Here is a 22004-nt window from a genome sequence, read left to right as displayed (position 1 = left end):
CAGAAAGTGCTAGAAGGAAAACCTAGATCCAAGGAAGATAACTACATTCACAAAGACACAGGCAATATATAATCCCACTCTACCAAACACCAAAATAAAAAGGGAGGAGAAACTACACAAAATAACTTCATTAACAATAAATCAAGCACAAATAAGAATCATCAATCAATGGTCATTAATATCCCTCAATGTCAACGGACTCAACTTGCCTATAAAAAGACACAGACTAGCAGAATGGATACGAAGACAGAACCCTTCCTTCTGCTGCATACAAGAAACACATCTCAACATCAAAGACAGACGTTACCTCAGAGTAAAGGGTTGGGAAAAGATTTTCCAATCAAATGGTCCCAAGAAACAAGCGGGTGTAGCAATCCTAATATCTAACAAACTAGACTTCAAATTAAAATCAATCAAAAGAGATGAAGAAGGACACTTCATATTCATCAGAGGAAAAGTACATCAAGATGAAGTCTCAATTTTAAACATCTATGCCACAAATACAAAGGCACCTACCTTCGTGAAAGAAACACTACTAAAGCTCAAAATGCACATAAAATCTCTCACACTAATAGTAGTAGACTTCAACACTCCGCTCTCACTGCTAGACAGGACCTCCAGACAGAAACTTAACAAAGAAACAAAAGAACTAATAGAAGTTATGACCCAACTGGGTTTAACAGACATCTATAGAACATTCCACCCAAATACAAAGGGATATACCTTCTTCTTGGCACCACATGGAACCTTCTCTAAAATTGACCACATAATAGGAAACATTGCAAATCTCCACAGATACAAAAAATTGGAATAACCCCCTGTATCTCATCAGACCACCATGCATTAAAATTAGAATTCAACAATAACACAAATCGCAGAAACCCTACAAACTCATGGAGATTGAACAATGCACAATTGCACCATCCCTGGGTAAAGGAACAAATAAAAAAAAGAAATGAAAGACTTCCTCGATTTCAATGAGAATGAAGACACAACACACACAAACTTATGTGGCACTTTGAAAGCAGTGCTGAGAGGAAAGTTCATAGCACTAAGTGCCCACATGAAAAAACTGGAGAACAGTCATACTAGAGAATTAATAGCACAACTGACCGTTCTACAACAAAAAGAAGCAAACTCACCCAGGAGGAGCAGACGCCAGGAAATAATCAAATTAAGGGAGGAAATCAATCAAGTAGAAACCAGGAAAACATTGAGAAGAATCAATGAAATAAAGAGTTGGTTCTTTGAGAAAATCAATAAAATAGACAAACCTCTGTCCAAACTAACCAAAAGACAGAGAGAGAGCATGCTGATTAACAAAATCAGGAATGAAAAAGGGGACATAACAATGGACTCTGAGGAAATCCAGAGAATCATCAGGGCATACTTTGAAAATCTGTACTCCACAAAATTTGAAAATATAAAGGAAATGGACAATTTCCTGGATAGATATCACTTGCCAAAACTAAATCAATAGCAGATGAACAATCTAAACAGACCTATAACCCCTAATGAAATAGAAGTAGTCATCAAAAGTCTCCCAAACAATAAAAGCCCAGGCCCAGATGGCTTCATTGCAGAATTCTACCAGAAATTCAAAGAAGAGCTAATTCCAATACTCCTCAAAGTATTCCACAGAATAGAAACAGGAGGCTCACTGCCAAACTCTTTTTATGAGGCTACAATTACCTTGATACCCAAGCCACACAAAGACACAACTAAGAAAGAGAACTATAGACAAATTTCCCTCATGAACATCGATGCAAAAATACTCAATAATATACTCGCAAACCGGATTCAAGAATACAACAGAAAAATCATCTACCATGGTCAAGTAGGTTTCATCCCACGAATGCAGGGATGGTTCAACATTAGAAAATCTATCAATGTAATCCACCATATAAACAAACTGCGAAAGAATAACCACATGATCATCTCACTAGATGCTGAAAAAGCCTTTGACAAAATCCAGCACCCCTTCATGATAAAGGTCCTAGAGAGATCAGGGATAACAGGAACATACCTGAATATAATAAAAGCAATATAGAGTAAACCAACAGCTAACATCAAACTAAATGGAGAGAATCTCAAAGCAATTCCTCTAAAATCAGGAACAAGACAAGGCTGTCCACTCTCTCCATATCTCTTCAATATTGTACTTGAAGTTCTAGCTACAGCAATAAGACAACAAAAGGAGATAAAGGGGATACAAATAGGAAAAGAAGAAGTCAAACTTTCACTATATGCAGATGATATGATTGTTTACATAAGTGACCCAGAAAACTCCGCAAGGGAACTCATAGAGCTGATAAACACCTTCAGCAATGTGGCAGGATACAAGGTAAACTCAAAAAAATCAGTGGCCCTATTATATACAGATGATGAAGTGACTGAGAAAGAAATCAGAGAAACATCACCCTTTACAATAGCCAAAAACAGCATCAAATATCTGGGGATAATGTTAACCAAGGAAGTGAAAGACCTGTATATCAAGAACTTTGTGTCTTTAGGCCGGGCAGTGGTGGCGCACGCCTTTAATCCCAGCACTCGGGAGGCAGAGGCAGGTGGATCTCTGTGAGTTTGAGGCCGGGCTGGCCTGGTAGCCTCCGAAACAATACAGAGAACCCCTGTCTCGTAAAAACCAAAAAAAAAAAAGAACTTTGTGTCTTTAAAGAAAGAAATCAAACAGGATACCAGAAAATGGGAAGATCTCCCATGCTCTTGGATTGGTAGGATCAACATAATCAAAATGGCAATCTTGCCAAAAGCAGTCTATAGATTCAATGCAATCCCTATCAAAATTCCATCACAATTCTTCAAGGACCTGGAAAGAACATTAATCAACTTTATATGGAAAAACAAAAGGCCCAGGATAGCCAAAACAACCCTATACAATAAAGGAACTTCAGGAGGCATCGCCATACCTGACTTCAAGCTCTATTATAGAGCTATAGTCCTGAAAACAGCTTGGTATTGGCACAAAAATAGGCAGGTAGACCAATGGAACCGAATCGAAAGCCCTAATTTTAACCCACACACCTATGAACACTTGATTTTTGACAAAGAAGCTAAAACTGTACAGTGGAAAAAAGAAAGCATCTTCAACAAATGGTGCTGGCATAACTGGGTACTGGTATGCAGAAGACTGCAGATAGATCCATGTTTATCGTCTTGTACAAAACTTAAGTCCAAATGGATCAAAGATCTCAACATACATTCAGCCACACTGAAACTTTTAGAAGAGAAAGTGGGAGATACTCTTGAACGAATTGGTACAGGAGACCACTTCCTAACCATAACACCCGTGGCACAAACACTGAGATCGAAAATTAACAATTGTGACCTCCTGAAACTAAACAGCTTCTGTAAGGCAAAGGACACAGTCAGCAAGACAAAAGGCAGTCCACAGAATGGGAAAAGATATTCACTAACCCCACATCTGACACAGGCCTAATCTCCAAAATTTACAAAGATCTCAAGAAGCAAGTCTCCAAAACACCAAATGATACAATTAAAAGGTGGGGTACAGAACTCCATAGAGAATTCTCAATAGAGGAGGCTGAAATGCCCCAGAGACACTTAAGAAAGTGTTCAACACCTTAGCCATCAGGGAAATGCAAATCAAAACAAATTTGAGATTCCATCTTACTCCTGTCAAAATGTCTAAAATCAAAAACTTCGAAGACAATTTATGCTGGACAGGATGTGGAAAGAGGGGAATACTCCGCCACTGCTGGTGGGAGTGCCAACTCGTACAGCCACTTTGGAAATCAGTATGGAGATTCCTCAGGAAATTGGGAATCAATCTACCACAAGACCCAGTAATTCCACTCTTAGGCATATATCCAAAGGAGGCAAATTCATACAACAAGGGCATCTGCTCCACTATGTTCATAGCAGCATTATTTGTAATAGCCAGAACCTGGAAGCAACCTAGATGCCCCTCAACTGAAGAGTGGGTGGAGAAAATGTGGTAAATTTACACAATGGAGTATTACTCAGCAGAATAAAACAATGGAATCTTGAAATTTGCAGGTAAATGGATGGCACTGGAGGAAGCCATCCTGAGTGAGGTAACCCAGTCGCAAAAAGACAAACATGGTATGTACTCACTCATATATGGTTTCTAGTCATGGATCAGAATAGTGCCAGTCTGCACTTCCACTGATAGAGAGTCTGGGAAACAGGAAAGAACCTTAAAGATATGTATATATGCATAGTACCCAAGAGAAGAGGATTGAGACAAGATCCTTTGAATGGATGGGGAACACGGTGAGGGGTGGGGGGGGAGTGGGAGCTGGGAAGAAGAGAGGGGGAGAAGAGAAAGAGAGAGTAAGTCATGGAGGTACAGGAAGTTGAGTGTGTGGGGGTAGAATAGGGGGAAGAGGGAATCATAGGTTAGAAGACAGATCAGGCACCAGAGTGACCTCTAGTGATCTAAAGGAATGACACCAGCTGGTATACTAAGCAATAGTGGGGAGACCACCTTAAATGCCCATTCCTGATAATGAACATGATGTCTATAACCATCCTAGAGCCTTCATCCAGTAACTGATGTGTAAAGAGAAGCCTTCCCGCCAGCCTATTCCAGAGCCACATCAGTCCCCAATGAACACACAGGAGGCTATATTAATTATGAAGCTGTTGGCCTTGCTTGTTTCTTACTGGCTAGCTCTGACGTAAGTATTTAACCCGTCCAAGTATTTCTCTTACCGGAGAAAGGGGTCCGGACTTCTGACCTCTATGGTAGCTACATCTTGACATCCTGTGTTTCTCCTTCTCAGAGTCCTCCTGGACTCCTAGTCCCACCTATCTTGGTTCCCTAGTGGCCAACAGTGCTTTATTGACATATACACAGGACTTCCCCAACACTGATGGAAGCAGAGGCAAACACCCACAGCTAAACACTGAACTGAACCCAAGGAACCCCGTGACAGAGAGAGAGGAGCAATGAGCAAATTGGCAAATAACGTCCTGGCAAAACCAGCAGAGACAGCTGATCTGAACAAAGGGGAGCTCTTGGACCCCAGACCGACAGCTGGGAGGCCAGCATGGGACTGATCCAGACCCCCTGAATGTGAGAGTCAGTGAGGAGACCTGGGCAACCTACGGGGCCCTGGGCAGTGGATCAATGTTTATCCCTGGTATACAAACGAACATCATGTGTCCATAACACAAAGAGGGATGCTCTCTCAGCCTGGACTCTTAGGGGAGTGTCTCTACCCTACCCTGAGTGAAATGACAGACTATAGATATCACCTCTGTGGAAGGAAATGGTAATAGGGTGGGAGGCTGGGGAGGGATGGTGCAGGTTGCAGGAGGAGGGGAGGGAGCGAGCTATTTAAAATTAAATTAATAAAAAATAAAAAAATAATAAGTGACTATGTTATAATGACATTTTCACACACTGTTTTTTTAAGCAGCCAATAAAGTCTTTTATTTTGAAATGCTCAGAAAATCTCTTAAATTGAGCTTTGCCTGGTCGTGGATTTCTCAATCCATAATGGTTATACAGGCAATAATGGTCCCCCAGAAAGTATATTTCAATATTTTACATGTTCATATATTTCAACTGAGTAAAGTTACTGTCTTTTTTCTAATTTTAGTAATACTTTGAGAATTTCATGTAATGCATTTTGATCATGTTCACCTCCTCCATACCTTCTTCCAGATCCATCCCATCTTCTTACCCACCCTGTCTCTTTCAATTTGGATGTGGAAGGATCTGAAAATTCCAGATTTATAAAACCCTTAGTGTCAATGCTTGGTGAACTGTTTGATATGGAGAGCAGATTTCTCTAAATGACTACCATGTATATCTACACCCACCCAACTGAACCTTGTATGTAAACAGCATATCAGAAGAGGTTAGAAAAGACATGAGCATGATAAAGTGTAATCTATTTGCATATAATTAGGTTTGTGTCCTTTTACACCTATTCATTTGGAGGGGGCATTTCATGCCTCAGTGGTCCTGTGGAGGAAGTTCAGAGGGCAGCACCCTGGAGTCCGTGCTCTCCTTTCCCAATGTGGGCTCAGGGATTGAACTCAGGTCATCAGTTTTGATAGCAAGTGCTCTCACCCACGGATCCATCTTGCCAGCCCTGCGAAACCCTCCTTCCAGTCAATACAGTTATAATTGTGTAAAGGCAGAGGATGAGTGAGCATCCTCTTGAGAATGTCTCAAGATGGCTGCCAGGGTAAGGAGTGCATTTCGGGGTAGATGAAATTCAACAAGTAGGTAACTGGGTGCAGCTTGTGCAGCTGCGGGAAAGTGGTTGGAGAAAAGCTCTGCAGCATACTGGAGGCACCTGTAAGAGCAAGCCTTGAGGACAGTTAAATTGGCAGGGGTTGGGTGAGATTTACTAATTGCTTACCAATCATTGCTACATTGGAGAGGATCCTGAGCCAGACCCAGCCAATGGGAAGGGAGAATAACATTGGCCTGGGCTCACAGAGCCCATAAGGGATTGGGGAAGAACCAGAAGAGGTTTGTTTTATCTGCTTGGGAAGATGTGTCTTGCTAGAAGGAGCCTAGAAGTCTGATACATTTCAGGGGTGAGTGTTCTATATCATCATCTCAATTTTTTAGGTGTACTGACAGAGAGTTTACCCAACTTAGTTGACCCCTACTGAAAATGCAAAACACAGGCCAGAGAGTCAGCTCTGAACTCAACAGTTCTCATGGATGAAGTCCTTAATGATCTCCCCAAATAACGGAGTTTTTGATATAATGTCCCAAATTCCAGATATGAATGCCTAGGCACCAAGAGACTGGCCTAGCTGGCAATTCGCTAAAGACCCAGAAGAGGTCATCTTCTCTCATGCTCACAGGTCCCTGTCAACCACTGATACATGTGTTAAGAACATTCAAATCCCATAGACAGGAAGGGCATTAGGCAAAGAGCATGAAGCAGAGGCTTGAGGAAGGCTGACTTTCACACTATGTCCCTGCACACAGTATTCCTCCGTCATTAAGGAGAGCATTAGTTCCCCCCTGAGGCTTAGGCTTTGTGCATTAGCCAGGCTTCAGCTGCTGCTTCTATTACTCAACTCCTGAAGGTCAAGACAGTTTAGATGTTAAGTGAGCTAAATCAGACTCAGAAACACAAAAGCCACATTTTCTAACACAATAAGAGTACATATTTCCTCTCACATGTGGACCTAGATTTAAAGATATAGATGAAGTCAGGTGTGGTGGTGTGTCCCTATAATCAGCATTCTGGAGACTGAGGCAGGAGGATTGTTATGAATTCCAGAGCTTCATGGAATAAGCCTCAAGAAAACCACTATGTATATGGCATCAAAGCAGGAAGCTTACTGGAGGGAAGGATGTGAATAGTTGGAAAACCAATGCAGGACAAGAGCAGGAGATTGAATAGGGGCTAAGAACAATGATGTACATACATGCAGAGGTCATGATGAAACCTATGTCGTGTTTAAATGAAGATTAGTAATAAATAGAAAAACCTACTTCACATGTGAAAGCAAAAGGGAGATTATTTGGGAAGAATACAGATGAGAGATGGCACTGAAGGGGCAGAAAAGATCAGTGTATATGAGAAATGCACGGGAAAAGTCCTAATGAAATTTAGGATTTCATACAATGAGTATATAGATTTATGTTGCAAAATTAAAGAAAATATAAGCATTTGCTGAAAACTTAATGGCATTCTTAGTACAATTATGAATTAAATAAAGGATTACGACCTGCAGAGATAACTCAGGAGCTAAGAATGTTTGCAGCCCTTGCAGAGGACATAGGTTCAGTTCCCAGCACCTACATGGTGGTTCAGAACTGCCTGTATGTGCAGTTCCAGGGGTTCTCCTCTGGCTTCCTTAGGGGTTTCCCATGCTTAACACACATACGTGCAGGCAGAAACATAAAATAAATATTTTTTCAATTATAGAGTACTGCTGGGTAGTGTGGCACATGCCTTTAATCCCAGCACTCAGAAGGCAGAGGCAGGCGGACTTTTGTGAGTTGAAAACCAGCCTGGTCTTTGTACAATAGCTAGGTCTAGGACAGCCTCCAAAGCTGCAGAGAAACCCTGTCTGGAAAAAAACCCAAACAACAACAACAACAAAAAAAAAACAGAGGATCAAGATTTGGGGTATAGCTCAATAGAGTGTTTGGTTAGTGTGCGAAAGGCCTTAATTTCCATGTGTAACATGAGAAAGTGAAACTTAATAGGAATGAAGACCCACTGGGCAGTGGAGGCACATACCTATAGTCCCAGCACTATGAAGGCAGAGGCATGAGGATCTCTGTGAGTCTATGGCCATCCTGTTCTGCAGGGCTAGTTCCAGAACGCCAAGACTAGCAAACAATCCCTGTCCCCCCAAAAAAAGAGAAAGAAAGAGGTAACCTTGTGCAATGCTAAAGTTATCATGACTTTAGGGTGGTCAAGTTCCTAACGCTGATCGTGCTGTGTCTCCACAGATCTTGTTTCTTCTCTCCTGCTCCGTTGTATTTATCACTGACAGGTGTTTTTCACCTTGCGTGAGGATGCGTGAAGGGAGTCAAAGGTCTAGCAGTCTTCCTTCAATCCCAGCTTGGACACATCCTCACTCCGTTGCCTCCGCATATGATAATGGGATCATGCTGTACATGAGACATTTAAGCAAGATGGAGCTAAAAGTCTTCAAGAAGCTGTTGAATGAGCACTTCCTGCCCGACTCTCTCGGCTTCACCTGGGAGCAGCTGGACAGAGCTAGCTGGGCAGAGATGGTTCATCTCTTAATAGAATTTCTTCCTGGAGCACAAGCTTGGGATGTGGCTCAGGAAATCTTGAACAGAATGAACCAGAGAGGACTGTGTTCCCTGGCACATACAGAGCGAATGAGTAAGTATTAGCAATATAGTACACAAGACTACTGTGGGGGCTGAAGAACTAAGTAGTGGCTGGGTAGTGGTGGCGCACGCCTTTAATCCCAGCACACAGGAGGCAGAGTCAGGCGGATCTCTGTGAGTTCGAGGCCAGCCTGGTGTATAGAGTGAATTCCAGGATAGCCAGAGCTAAAGAGTGAAAACCTGCCCTTAAAAAAACTAAATAGTGGCTACCCTGTGACTTACTGTTCTCCTTCAAAAGAAATCAAAGAGTGAAGTAAGATAATGGCTCAAACCTCCAAAGGCAAAATCTATGCTACTGCATTTGTAAATTTGTAAAACTTGTATCTTTCATTGGTGTGTGAGTGTGCACATGTGGGTGCCCACACAGGCCAGAAGTGGGAATCCAATTCTGGAGTTACAGGCAGTTGTGAGGAGCCAATGTGGGTGCTGGGAACTTAACCAGGGGCTTCTGCAAGAGTAGTAAAGGCTCTTAACCACGGAGCTTTCTCTCCATACCCTATATTTCATCTTTTAAAATATTATTTATTTAAAAATTTTTAATTTATTTTTTGCATTCCAATACCAGTACCCCCTCCCTCCTCTCCTCCTTCTCCTCTACTCCCTTCCACGTTCTATCAGAGAGTGTAAGGCCTCCCCTAGGAACTCCACTATGTCTGTCCCATCATCTGTTTGAGGCAGGACCCAGACACCCCCCACCCGTGATTAGGCTGAACAAGGTGTCGATCCATACAGAACAGGCTCCACTAAGTCAGTGTGTGCATTAGAGTTAGATCTTGGACCCACTGCCAGTGGCCTCATTTTTTGTCCCAGTTACAACACTCTCACCTATATTAAGGGAGTTGAGTTTGGTCTTATGCAGGTTCCCCATTTGTCAGACCTGAGTCAGTGATCTCTCACTAGCTCGAGCCAGCTGATTCTATGGGTTTCCCCATCATGGTCTTGACTCCTTTGTTCATATTATCACTACTCCCTCAATTTGATTGTACTCCTGGAGATCGAACTAATGATTAGTTGCAGATATATGCATCTGTTTCTGGAAGAGTGTTTTGGAAGGGGTTGTGGAATGTAGGCTGGGTATCTTTTGTTTTATGTCTAGTGTTCCTTAAGAGTGAGTACATACTATATTTGTCTTTCTGGGTCTGGGTTACCTCATTCAGGATGGTTCTTTTTCTAGTTCTGTCCATTTGCCTGCAAATTTTAATATGTCATTGTTTCTTAACACCAAATAGTACTATATTATATAAATGTACCATATTTTCTTTATTCATTCTTCAGTTGAGGGTCATGTAGGTTGTTTCTAAGATCTGACTATTATGAATAATGTAGCTATGAACATAGGTGATTAAATGTCTCTGTGAGGGGAGTGTCACTCCTTTGGGTATATACCAAAAAGTGGTACTACAGGGTCATGAGGTAAGTTGATTCCTAATTTTCTTTGATTTGCACAGTAACTATAATGTTTGCACTCCCACTAGCAATGGCGGAGTGTTCCCACTTTCTCCACATCCTCTCCAGCACAAGCTGTCATTGGTGTTTTTGATGTTAGACATTCTGATCTGTGTAAGATGATATCTCAGAGTTATTTTTATTTGCATTTCCCTGATAAGTAATGATGTTGAGCATTTCCTTAAATGTCTTTCTGCCATTTGAGATTATTCTGTTGAGAATTCTCTGTTTGCATCTGTACCTGATTTTTTAATTGGATTATTTGGTAGTTTGTTGTCTACTTTCTTGAGTTCGTTGTATATTTTGGAGACCAAACCTCTGTCAGATGTAGGGTTGGTAAACATTTTTTCCCATCCTATAGAGAGTTTTGTCTTATAGACCATGTTCTTTGGTTTACAGAAGATTCTCAGTTTCAGGGCATCCTATGTATTAATTGCCATTCTCAGTATCTGTGCTACTGGTGTCCTATTTAGGAAGTGTTCTCCTGTGCCTATGCGTCCTAGAGTACTTCTAACTTTCTCTTCTATGAGGTTCAGTGTGGATGGATTCATATTAAAGTCTTTGATCCATTTAGACTTGAGTTTGTGCATGGGGATAGATATGGATATATTTGCATTCTTCTACATGTCAACAGCCAGTTACACCAGCACCATTTGTTGAATATGCTGTTTTCTCCATTTTTTAGCTTATTTGTCAAAAATTAGGTGTTCTTAAGTGTGTGGGTTGATATCAGGGTCTTAGATTCAATTCCACAGGTCTGCCTGTCTGCTTTTATACTAATATCAAATTATTTTCATTACTATAGCTCTATAGTAGAACTTGAAGTCAAGAATGGTAATGACCCAATATCATCATTTATTGTACAGGATAGTTTGGGTATCCTTATTTTTTTGTTTTTGCATATGAATTTAAGTATTGTTCCTTCCAGGACTGTGAAGAATTGTGCTGGGATTCTGATGGTGATTACTCTGAATCTGTAGATTACTTTTGGTAGGATTGCCAATTTTGCTATGTTTTTCCTACCTATCCAAGAGCATGGAAAATGTTTCCATTTTCTCAATCTGTTTTCATTTCTTTCTATGAAGATTTAAAGTTCTTATTATACAGAGTTTTCCCTTGTTTGGTTAATGTTACCCCAAGTTGTTTATGTTGGTTGTGGCTATTGTAAAGGGTGATTTTTCTCCGATTTCTTTCTCAGTCCTATTATCATCTGTGCATAGGAGGCCTACTTATTTTTTATTTAGTCTTGTATCCTGCCACAGTACAGAAGGTGTTTATCAGTTGTAAGAGTGCCCTTGTAGAATTTGTGGCGTCTATCATTTCAACTACCTCATCATCACCAAATAGTGACAGTTTGACTTCTTTTCCAATTTTTATGCGGTGATCTCCATCTGATGTCTTATTGCCCTTGCTGTAACTTCAAGTACAATGTTGAACAGATATGGAGTGGACAGCATTGTTTTATTTCTGATTTCAGTGGGATTGCTTTGCGTTTCTCTCCATTTATTTTGAGGTTGGCTATTGGGCTACTGTATATTGCCTTTATAATATTTAGGTATGTTCCTTGTATCCCTATTCTCTCCAAGACCTTTATCATGAAGGGGTGTTGAGTTTTTTCAAAGAATTTTTAGCATCTAAAGAGTTGACTGTGTGTTTTTTTTCTTTCAGTTTTTTATATGGTGGATTACATTCACAGATCTTCATGTTGAACCATCCCTACGTTTCTGAGATGAATCCTACTTGCTCACGGTGGATGATTTTTCTGATGTGTTCTTTGATTCAGTTTGCTAGTATTTTTGAATATGTATTCATGAGGGAAATTCATCTGTAATTCTCTTTAGTTGTAGTCTTTGTGTGGTTTAGAATCAGGATAACTGTAGCCTCCTAAAAAGGGTTTGACAAATGTTCCTTCCATTACTATTTGTGGAATAATTTGATGCATATTGGTATTAGTTCCTCTTTGAACACATGTTAGAATTCTGCACTGAAACTATCTGGGCCTGGGTAGAATATTGATTACTGTTTCTATTTCCTTATTGGTTGTAGGTGTTTTTAAGTTGTTTATCTGTTTTTGATTTAATTTGGGTATGTGACACTTAGCTGGAAAATTTTCCATCTCATTAAATTTTTCCAATTTTGTGGAGTATATGTTTTTGGAATATGACCTGATGATTCTCTGGATTTCTTCTGTGTCTGTTGTTATGTCATATCTGGTCATATCTGGTTTTGTTAATTTGGATTTCTCTCTCTCTCTGACTTTTTGTTAGTTTGGATAAAGTTTTGTCTATTTTGTTGAATTTCTCAAAGAGCCAACTCTTTGTCTCATGGATTCTTTGCCTTGTTTTCTTTGTTTCTATTTTGTTTACTTAAGCCCTCAATTTGACTGTTTCTTGCCATCTACTCCTTCTGGTTTGAATTTGCTTCTTTTTGTTCTAGCACTTTCAGCTGTTCTGTCAATTTACTAATGTGGGATATTTCCAGCGACTTTATGTAGGCATTTATTGCTATGAACTTTCATCTTAGCGCTGCTTTCATTGCGTTCCATAAGTTTGGGTATGCTGTCCTTTCATTTTCACTAAATTTTACGAAGCCTTTGTTTTTTTCTTTAGTTCTTCCTTGACCCAGTGGTGATGCAGTTGATCATTGTTCAATTTCTATGTGTTTGTGGACTTTCTGAAATTAATGTTGCTGTTGAATTCTAACTTGAGCCTTGGTGACCTGATAGTATACTAGAGGTTTTTTGTAAAATTTTTGTATCTTGTTGAGGCTTGCTTTATAATTAGTATGTGTTCCATTTTTGAGATGGTTCCATAAGCTGCTGAAAGAAGGTATATTCTTTCATGTTTGGGTGGAGTGTCCTATAGATAACTTTTGAGTCGTAACATCTGTTAGCTCCCTTTTCATTGTCTTTCTGGCAGAACTGTCTAGTGTTGAGTGTGGGGTATTGAAGTCTCCCACTATTAGTGAGTGGGGCTTGATTTGTAATTCAAGCTTTAGTAATGCTTCTTTTACAAATGCGGGAGGCCTTGTGATTGCAACATGGATGTTCAGAATTGAGATTTCCTCTTGATGGGTTTTTCCTATAATAAATATGAAATGTTCTTCTTTATCTTTTTTGATTGATTTTAGTTTCAAGCCTATTTTGTTAGGTATTAGGATAGTTATACCAGCTTGTTTCTTAGGTCCATTTGATTGAAAAAATTTTTCCCAACCCTTTACTCTGAGGTAATTTCTGTGTGTAAGTTTGGGGTATGTTTCTTGTATGCTGCAGAAGGATACATTCTGTTTTTGTATCCAATCTATTAGCCTGTGTCTTTTTAGAGATGATTTGAGACCATTTATACTAATGGATATTAAAGACTATATATTGCTGGTTCCTGTTATTTTTGTTTTTGTTGTTGGTGATGGCTTTATGTGTTCATTTACCTTCCTTGGGATTTGCTGCTATAAGCTCATCTATTGCCTGTGTTTTGTGACTGCCACTGACTTCCTTGGGTTGGCGTTTTCATTCTAGTATTTTCTGTAAGTCTGGATTTGTGAATACATATTGTTTAAATCTGGTTTATCATTGAATATCTTGTTTTCTCCATCAATAGTCATTGATAGCTCTGCTGGGGATAGTAGTCTGGGCTGGCACCTATTGTCCCTTAGTTTCTGTATAACATCTGTCCAGGACCTTCTGATTTTCATTGTTTCCATAGAGTAGTCAAGTATAATTCTATAAGTCTGCCTTATTGTATTATCTGGCCTTTCTCCTTTGCAGATGTTAATATTTTTTCTTTATACTGTAGGCTTATTGTTTTGAGTATTATGTGGCAAGGGGAGTTCTTTTTTGGTCTAGTCTATTTGGTGTTCTGTAAGCTTTTTGTGCTTTCATAGCCTTGTCCTTCTTTTGGTTTGGAAAGTTTTCTTCTTTGGTTTTGTTGAATATATTTTCTGTGCCTTTGAGTTGACTTCTCCTTTTATCACTATTATTCTTAGGTTCTGTCTCTTTTAAAAATATCTTCTTTGTTTTACATACCAACCATGGCTCCCCCTCCCTCTCCTTATCCTGCTCCCACATCTTACCTATTCTATCCCACCCACTCCTCAGAAAGGTTAAGGCCCCCCCATGAAAAGTCGTCAAAGCCTGGCCCATTCAGTTGAGGCTGGACCAAGATCCTCTCCTTGCATGGAAGCTGAGCAAGGCATCCAACCGTATGGAATGGGCTCCAAAGAACCAGCTCATGCACTAGGGATAAATCCTGGTCCCACTGCCAGGGGTTCCCACAAACAAACCAAGCTGCAACACTGTCACCCACACACAGAAGGCCTAGTTCAGTTCCATGCAGGCTCCCCTGCTCACGGTGTAGAATCCATGAGCTGTCACATGTTTGGGTCTGCTGTCTCTATGGGTTTCCCCCATCATGATCTTGTCCTCCCCTTGCTCATATAATCCCTCCTCCCTCTCTTCCACTGGACTACCAGATCTCAGCCTGGTGCTTGGCTGTGGATCTCTAGATCTGCTTCCATCATGTACTGGATGAAGGTTCTATGATGACAGTTAGGGTAGTCATCAATCTAATTACAGGGGAAGCCAATTCTAGCACCTTCTCCACTATTGCTAGGACTCTTAGCAGAGGTTATCCCTGTGGATTCCTAAGCTTTGCCCCAGTACCAGGTTTCTCCCTAACCCCAATATAGCTCCTTCTGTCAAGGTATCTCTTTCACTGCTCTCACCCCATCCCACCCTCAACTGGACCATTCCTTTTACTCCTGTTCTCATCTCCCATTGCCCTCTCCTCCACCACCCCCACCCTCCGTATAGCCAGGAGATCTCAAAAGCTTTAGCCAGACAGTATTTCTAGGAGATAGTCTGTGGTTACAAACAGAAGACTTAGGGTATATAACAGTTGGTAGAGTGCTTGAGTAGCTTGCGCTATCTCTAGGACCACATATATCAGATGTGTTAGTGCAGAACTGTAATCCCAGGTCTAGGAAGGTGGAAACAGGAAGAGACTTTTTATTTAAATTTAAATTCAAGACAAGGTTGCTTCACAAGTCAATCCCAGGTCCCTCTCTCTTTCCCTCCCCTCCTCCCATACCCTCCCACCAATCCCCTAATGCCCCCTCATTTCCCTAGGGAGAGTGAGGCCTTCTATGGGGGTGTCCATAGTCTGTCATTTCATCCAGGGCAGGGCCTAGACCCTCTTCCAAGAGTCCAGGGTGAGAGTACATCTCTCATTGTGTCATGGGCATTCAAAGTCAATTTGTATGCCAGGGATAAATACTGATCTACTACCCAAGGCCCCTTAGATTACCTAGGCCTCCTCACTAACACCCACATTCAGGGGGTCTTGATCAGTCCCATGCTGGATTCCCAGCCATCAGTCTTGGATTCAAGAGCTACTCCTTGTTCAGGTCAACTGTTTCGGGAGTTAAACCAGCCCAGTCTTAACCCCTTTGCTCATCAATCCTCCCTCTCTGTCTCCGGGTTCTTTGAGTTCAGCTCAGAGTTTACCTATGGGTGTCTGCCTCTGCTTCCATCAGCCACTGAATGAAGGTTCTGTTTCCCAGACTCTCTGGCCATGGGATTGTAGGCTGGCACTTCCCTGATCTACATCTAAAATCCATAAGGGAGAGTACAAACCACGTTTATCTTTTTATGACTAGATTACCTCACTCAGGATGTTTTCTTATAGTGCCAACCATTTGCCTGCAAATTTCAGGATTCCATTGGGTTTTTTTTTCTGCTGAGTAGTACTCCATTTTGTAAATGTATCACATTTTCTCTATCCATTCTTCAGTTGAGGGGCATCTAGTTTGCTTCCAGGTTCTGGGTATTATAAATAATGCTGCTATGAACATAGTACAACAGATGTCCTTGTTGTATGAATGTGCATCTTTTGGATATATTCCTAAGAGGGGAATTGCTGGGTTTGTGGTAAGCTTTTTCTGAGGAATCTCCATACTGATTTCCAAAGTGGCTGAACAAGTTGGCACTCCCACCAGCAGTGGAGGAGTGTTCCTCTTGACGAAGAGACATTTAATGCCATCTTTGTTTACATAGTGACCTTCAACCCATACCCCATTTCTACCAGACATGCACAGTATCATATCAGCGCATACCACATTCTTCTTTCATCAAACTCCTAGGAATTTCCCCAGTACCAGGTTTCACCCTAACCCTATCTCAAAAGACTAGGATTCTGGGTCATTCCTAGAAGTGTGCAGAGAAGAAAGCTGACCTTCAATTCACAGTTGGGCTCAAGCAAGTCAATGCATTAAGCTTCTGTTCTATACATAAATGTCATCTCCAGTCCAGGCTATATCACATCTTTGTGATTAGTTGATTTTATTGTTCAAAATACAGTGTTAAATAATCATCCAGTGTTCCTGAGAACAAGGAGACTCTGCCCTTCCATAGAAACTATTTGTGTTAGAGAAGTGTCAGTCCATCATGAATTGTAACACTATTGTCTATGAATTAACAATAAGTAAATATAATATGCCAAATGAAATATATTTGATAAAAAATTTAAATAACGTGTTAAACAAACATATTCAAAAATATATTAAATAAGAAACCTCTAAATACAATCAATTTAAAATAATATCTTGCATATACCTTAACTATGATATATGTAAGACAATATGCAAAACAATGTTGTATCTTAGTTGATGAAAATATTGTAACCAGAAACTAATGGTGTAAGTTCAGTGTGGTGGGTGACTCTCTGTGAGTTTGGGGCCAGCCTGGTATAAGGAGCAAGCTCCAGTACAGCCAGGGCTACATTGAGATCCTGTCTCAATAAGAAATAAATATAACTATGATTTTTCAGGTGAACCATGGTCTTGGCTAACACAGTATTTACCATGATTCTATTGAAAATAGAAACTGTGAGCAGTAAAAACCAATGACGGTCAAATATGCACACATGTTATACATGTAAACATGCACAGTGTATACAGGTGCACACATATACATAGATATGTGCATACATTGCGCATGCTTGCATGTATTTGTGTGTTTCATTTATTACACTTCATTTTATGTGCAGGTAGGGATGAACACGTGCTACCGCACACATGGGGTAGTCAAAGGGTAGTCATCAGGCTTCAGCACTCTCCCCTCACCATTAATCACATGGCCAGGGTATGTACATTCATACTAGGTTGGGTTAACCATATGAAAAACTGAGTACATCAAATATTTGGGACATAAACATGATTCCACAAGTGGAAAATTCCACTTCTTAACTCAGGTGACATACTGTAGATAAGATATAGGCACAGAGAGTTGTTGACTCCTCATGGGAGCTCTTACCCATGAGAGGAGTGGACTGGGGGTGGGCTGTGGGTTAAGGGGAGCAGGAGGAATTGTGGGAGGGAGAACTGTGGTTGGAATGTGAAACTATTTATTTATTTATTTAAGGAATAAATTAGCTGGGCATTGGTGGTGCATGCCTTTACTCCGAGCACTCAGGAGGCAGAGGTAGGCAGACCTACAGGGCGAGTTTCAGATCAGCCTCCAAAGTAACACAGAGAAGCTCTGTCTCAAAAAAAACAAACAAGGAAAAGCAAACACAAAGAATAAATTATTAAAAAGATGTATGCACACTAAAAGCATTGTGTAAAACTATCTTCATGGAGGAGAAGTGGTTCCGGGGATGCAAAAAATGATGTGTAGAACTGTCATCAGTGCTGGGAAGTGGTTTCAAGCAGTGAATACACTTGCAGTGTTAGCCTGACAGCTTGAGTTTGACCTCCAGAACCCATGTCTTTATAAAAGCTGAATGTGGTGACATACATCTGAAATCCCAGCATTCTTACAGAAATTTGGGTGGCAGACACTGGAGAACTGGCCAGTAGCTTCTGAGCCAGCTAGCATGGAGCATCCTGGAGCATATAGTACTAATACAGAGATACAGAGAGAGACCCTGCTTTGAAAATAACACATAGGAGAGAACCCTGAGTCTCAGAAGGTTGTCCTATTGCTTCCAAAATTGTGCTGTGCGTCATGTCCCCCCCACATCATTGTAATACTACATTTAAATTGCATATAAGGTGCTTAAGAGATAGAAAGGAATAAAAAAGTCAGCCTGTTGAACTTCCAGAGAGAAAGTCCCTGGCAGAGAAGAGAACCCACCCCCTTGGACAAGGCTTCCAAACACAAGAAAAAAGATAGATAGAGATGATGTTACCAAATTGGGAGTTTACAGCATCCAGTAGGCACTCACTGGAGAAGCTGAGGCAGCCAAGCAGAGTTCATAATGGTACTTTTCATCCAAGGCTGAATTGTAGACTTCTATTTCCCACTACAGACACTTTTATATCATCAGATAAATAATAAACCTCTGTTGGAGATGATTCACCTTCCAGCTCTTCTTGAGGACATGGTGTTTTTATTCTTGAGCTGTCTTATTCTCCCTCGCTCATGGAGCTAGAGCAAAAAACCGCTCAGTGCCAGAAATTAAGGGTCCTGAAGAGCACTTGACATACATCTGCTTGGGTTTGAAGAATATAGACAGGGACCCCACTTCTAGAGACAGCTTCTCAATCACCTGAAATAGCACATGACTGTTTGCCAGTATAATGCCCATCAGACCGTGTTGTGAGAGTCACTCTGACGGGATGGTCCTTTTCTTATCTACTGCAGGCATTCTTCCTACCTTGGAACCACTGGACTTCCACCTAAGGAAAAGACCACTGAGTTTGACAGAAGAAGAACGTGGTATGTGCTGATACTGTGCCAGTCTGTTAAAAATGGGGTATGGTTTGAAACGGGAAGCGTGGTTGCCTCATTAATGTAGACTGTATATGAGGATGGGTAGTGTCTCTTCTATTCACCAAGCTTTAGACACAAATAATGTTCGTGGGTTCCTGTGACCACAGGAAACCCATCCTCCAAACCATGTGGACACAGGAGATTAAAAACATCATGAAAGATGCTTTTCCATCTTTCTTAAGGGTCAGTCTTTTGTAGAGCTTGGTTATGAGCAGTCTCTCCCCTGCCCAAGAGCCAGCTTTGGCCCCAGCTAATTTAAAGAGCACCAGCTTGAGAGTGTACTTCCCAATGCCTCCAGCAAAACTCCTGGAATTGAGTCTAGTGAACAACAAAGGTCAAATTAGCTGACAAAAACCCTCCAATTAGTTAAGAGAAACTGGTGTATAGTTATTCCTCCATATCTTAGGGGAATTCATCAAAATGCATGGGTGATCCAGTCTCTTATATGCAATGATGCAGTATTTGCATTCAACTCACACACATCCCACCCATGGAATTCCAATCATCAGCAGGTTATTTTCTCATTGCTCATGAATTTCATATATGCACACAGTGTGCCTTGATCAAATTTACCTCTATTCCAACCCTTCCAATGTTCCCAAAACCCCATGTCACTTTTCCCTTCTAACTTCACAGGCTCTTTATTTTAAACTCACTGGGTACACTTAGTTCCTCTAATATGTGCATTGGTGTAGAGCTGTGGTGGTTTGAAAGAATATGCCCCCACTGTGAGTGGCACTACTAGGAGGTGTGGCCTTGTCAGAGGAAGTGTGACCCTGTGGGTGTGGGCTTTGAGGTCTCCTTTCTCAAGCTTCACTCACTATGACAGTCAAGTCCACTTCCTTATTGCCTCTGAATTAAGAGGGAGGACTCTCAGCTCCAGCACCACATCTGGATGCATGTTACCATGTTCCCCATCCTGATCATAACGGACTGAACCTCAGGAACTGTAGCCACAACCACAATGAAATGTTTTTATTTAAGACTTGCCATGGTCATGGTGTCTCTTCACAGCAATAAAAAAACCTAAGGTATTACCATCTACTGGAGCATAGACAGAGTCTGAGGGACCACATGCTGAAGAAAAGTGATTATTCTTCCACCAGAAGTTATCAATTGCTAATAGCTTCTTGGCTAGGGCTGGGATTTTAAGAGCCCGTGAAACTTCCATGCTGAGCTTTTGGTTGGCTTGACCTCCTACAGGTTTCTTAAATTTTATTTTATTTTATTTCTATTTAAATTATAAACAACCCTGCTTCACATGTCAGTCCAAGCTCTCTCCCTCCCTTCCTCCCCTGCCACAAACCAACCCCTTACCCTATCACCCCTCTGCTTCCCAAGGAGGATGAGGCCTTCCAGGGGAATCCTAACGTCTGTCATATCAATCAGGGAAGGGCCTAGGCCCTCCTTTATATGTCCAGGATAACAGAGCATCCCTTAACATGGAATGGGCTCCCAAAGTCCATTTGTATGCCAGGGATAAATACTGATCTACTACCAGAGGTCCCATAGATGGCCGAGGCCTCCTCAATGACACCCACATTCAGGATGTCTGTATCAGTCCCATTCTGGCCTCCCAGCCATCAGTCTGGGTCCTTGGGCTTCTCCTTGCTCAGGACACCTGTTTCTGTGGGTGCCACCACCCCAATCTTGACCCCTTTGCTCATCACTCCTCCCACTCTGCAACTGAATTCCAGGAGTTCAGTTAAGTGTTTAGCTATGAGTATTTGCCTCTGCTTCCATCAGCCGCTGGATGGAGGATCTAGGATGGCATATAAGGTAGTGATTAATATCATTACTGAGAAGGACATTTAGGGTAGCCTTTCTATTATTGCTTAGATTACCAAGCAGGTGGTGCCATCCTTGTAGATCTCTGGAAATCTCACTAGTGCCAGATCTCTCCTCACACCTAAAATGGCTACCTCTATTATGGTATCTCTCATCCTGTTCTCCTCTATTCTTTTCTCCCTACTCAGCCTTCCTGCTCCCCTATGTCTTCCTCTGCCCGCCTCTTCTCCCCCTCTTTCTCCCAGCTCCCTCTCTCCTCCATGCTCCTGATCTGCTCAGGAGATCCTGTCCCCTTCCTGTCCTTCAGAGTACCATGCATGTCCCTCTTAGTGTCCTCCCTGTCTCACAGTGTCTGGCAGTGTGGATTGTAGGTTAGCAATTCCCTGTTCCATGTCTAAAATACATATATGGGTGAGTAAATACCATGTTTGTCTTTTTGTGACTGTGTTGCCTCACTCAGGTGGTTACTTCTAGTGCCATCCATTTGCCTGCGACTTTCAAGATTCCATTATTTTTCCACTGAGTAGTACTCCATTGTGTAAATGTACCACATTTTCTCTATCCATTCTTCAGCTGAGGGGCATCTAAGTTGTTTGCAGGTTCTGGCTATTACAAATAATGCTGCTATGAACATAGTGGAACAGATGTCCTTGTTGTATGAAGGTGCATCTTTTAGGTATATACCTAAAAGGGGAATTGCTTTCTCTGGTGGTAGACTGAGTCCCATTTTCCTGAGGAATCCCCATACTGATTTCCAAATTGGTTATACAAGTTGGCACTCCCATCAGCAGTGTAGGAGTGTTCCGCTTTCTTCACATTCTCTCCAGCATAAACTGTCATTGGTATTTTCAATTTTAGTGATTCTGACAGGAGTAAGATGGTATCTTAAAGTTGTTTTGCTTTGTATTTCCCTGTTGGCTAAGGATGCTGAGCAATTTCTTAAGTGTCTCTGAGCCATTTTAGACTCCTCTATTGAGAATTCTCTTTTTAGTTCTGTAGCCCACTTTTTAATTGGATTATTTGCTGTTTTGGAGACTATCTTCTTGAGTTCTTTATAAATTTTGGAGGTCAGCCCTATATTTTCCCATTCTGTGGGCTGCCATTTTGTCTGTTTGACTGTGTCCTTTGCCTTATAGAAGCTTCTCA

The 22004-nt window shown here is 41.2% G+C and overlaps 1 protein-coding gene across 4 annotated transcripts in view; it reads left to right on the top strand.

Moving 5' to 3' along the window:
- The first annotated feature begins 6373 nt into the window (after positions 1-6373).
- The window catches only part of Nlrp8 (NLR family pyrin domain containing 8), a 40721-nt gene continuing 25090 nt past the window's right edge, over positions 6374-22004 (top strand). For all 4 annotated transcript variants that reach the window (XM_040734161.1, XM_040734159.1, XM_040734160.1 and 1 more), the window contains exons 1-3: positions 6374-6561; positions 8447-8849; positions 18942-19016. In XM_040734161.1, coding sequence (XP_040590095.1) covers positions 8513-8849; positions 18942-19016 — 412 coding nt within the window. In that variant the 5' untranslated portion in view covers positions 6374-6561; positions 8447-8512. The remainder of the gene's footprint in view (positions 6562-8446; positions 8850-18941; positions 19017-22004) is intronic.

The sequence above is a fragment of the Mesocricetus auratus genome, unplaced genomic scaffold (genome assembly GCF_017639785.1).
Source record: "Mesocricetus auratus isolate SY011 unplaced genomic scaffold, BCM_Maur_2.0 Super-Scaffold_100037, whole genome shotgun sequence".
Taxonomy (NCBI): domain Eukaryota; kingdom Metazoa; phylum Chordata; class Mammalia; order Rodentia; family Cricetidae; genus Mesocricetus; species Mesocricetus auratus.
Note: the sequence above shows the minus strand (reverse complement) of the source record. Positions and strands in the feature narration are given on the sequence as shown.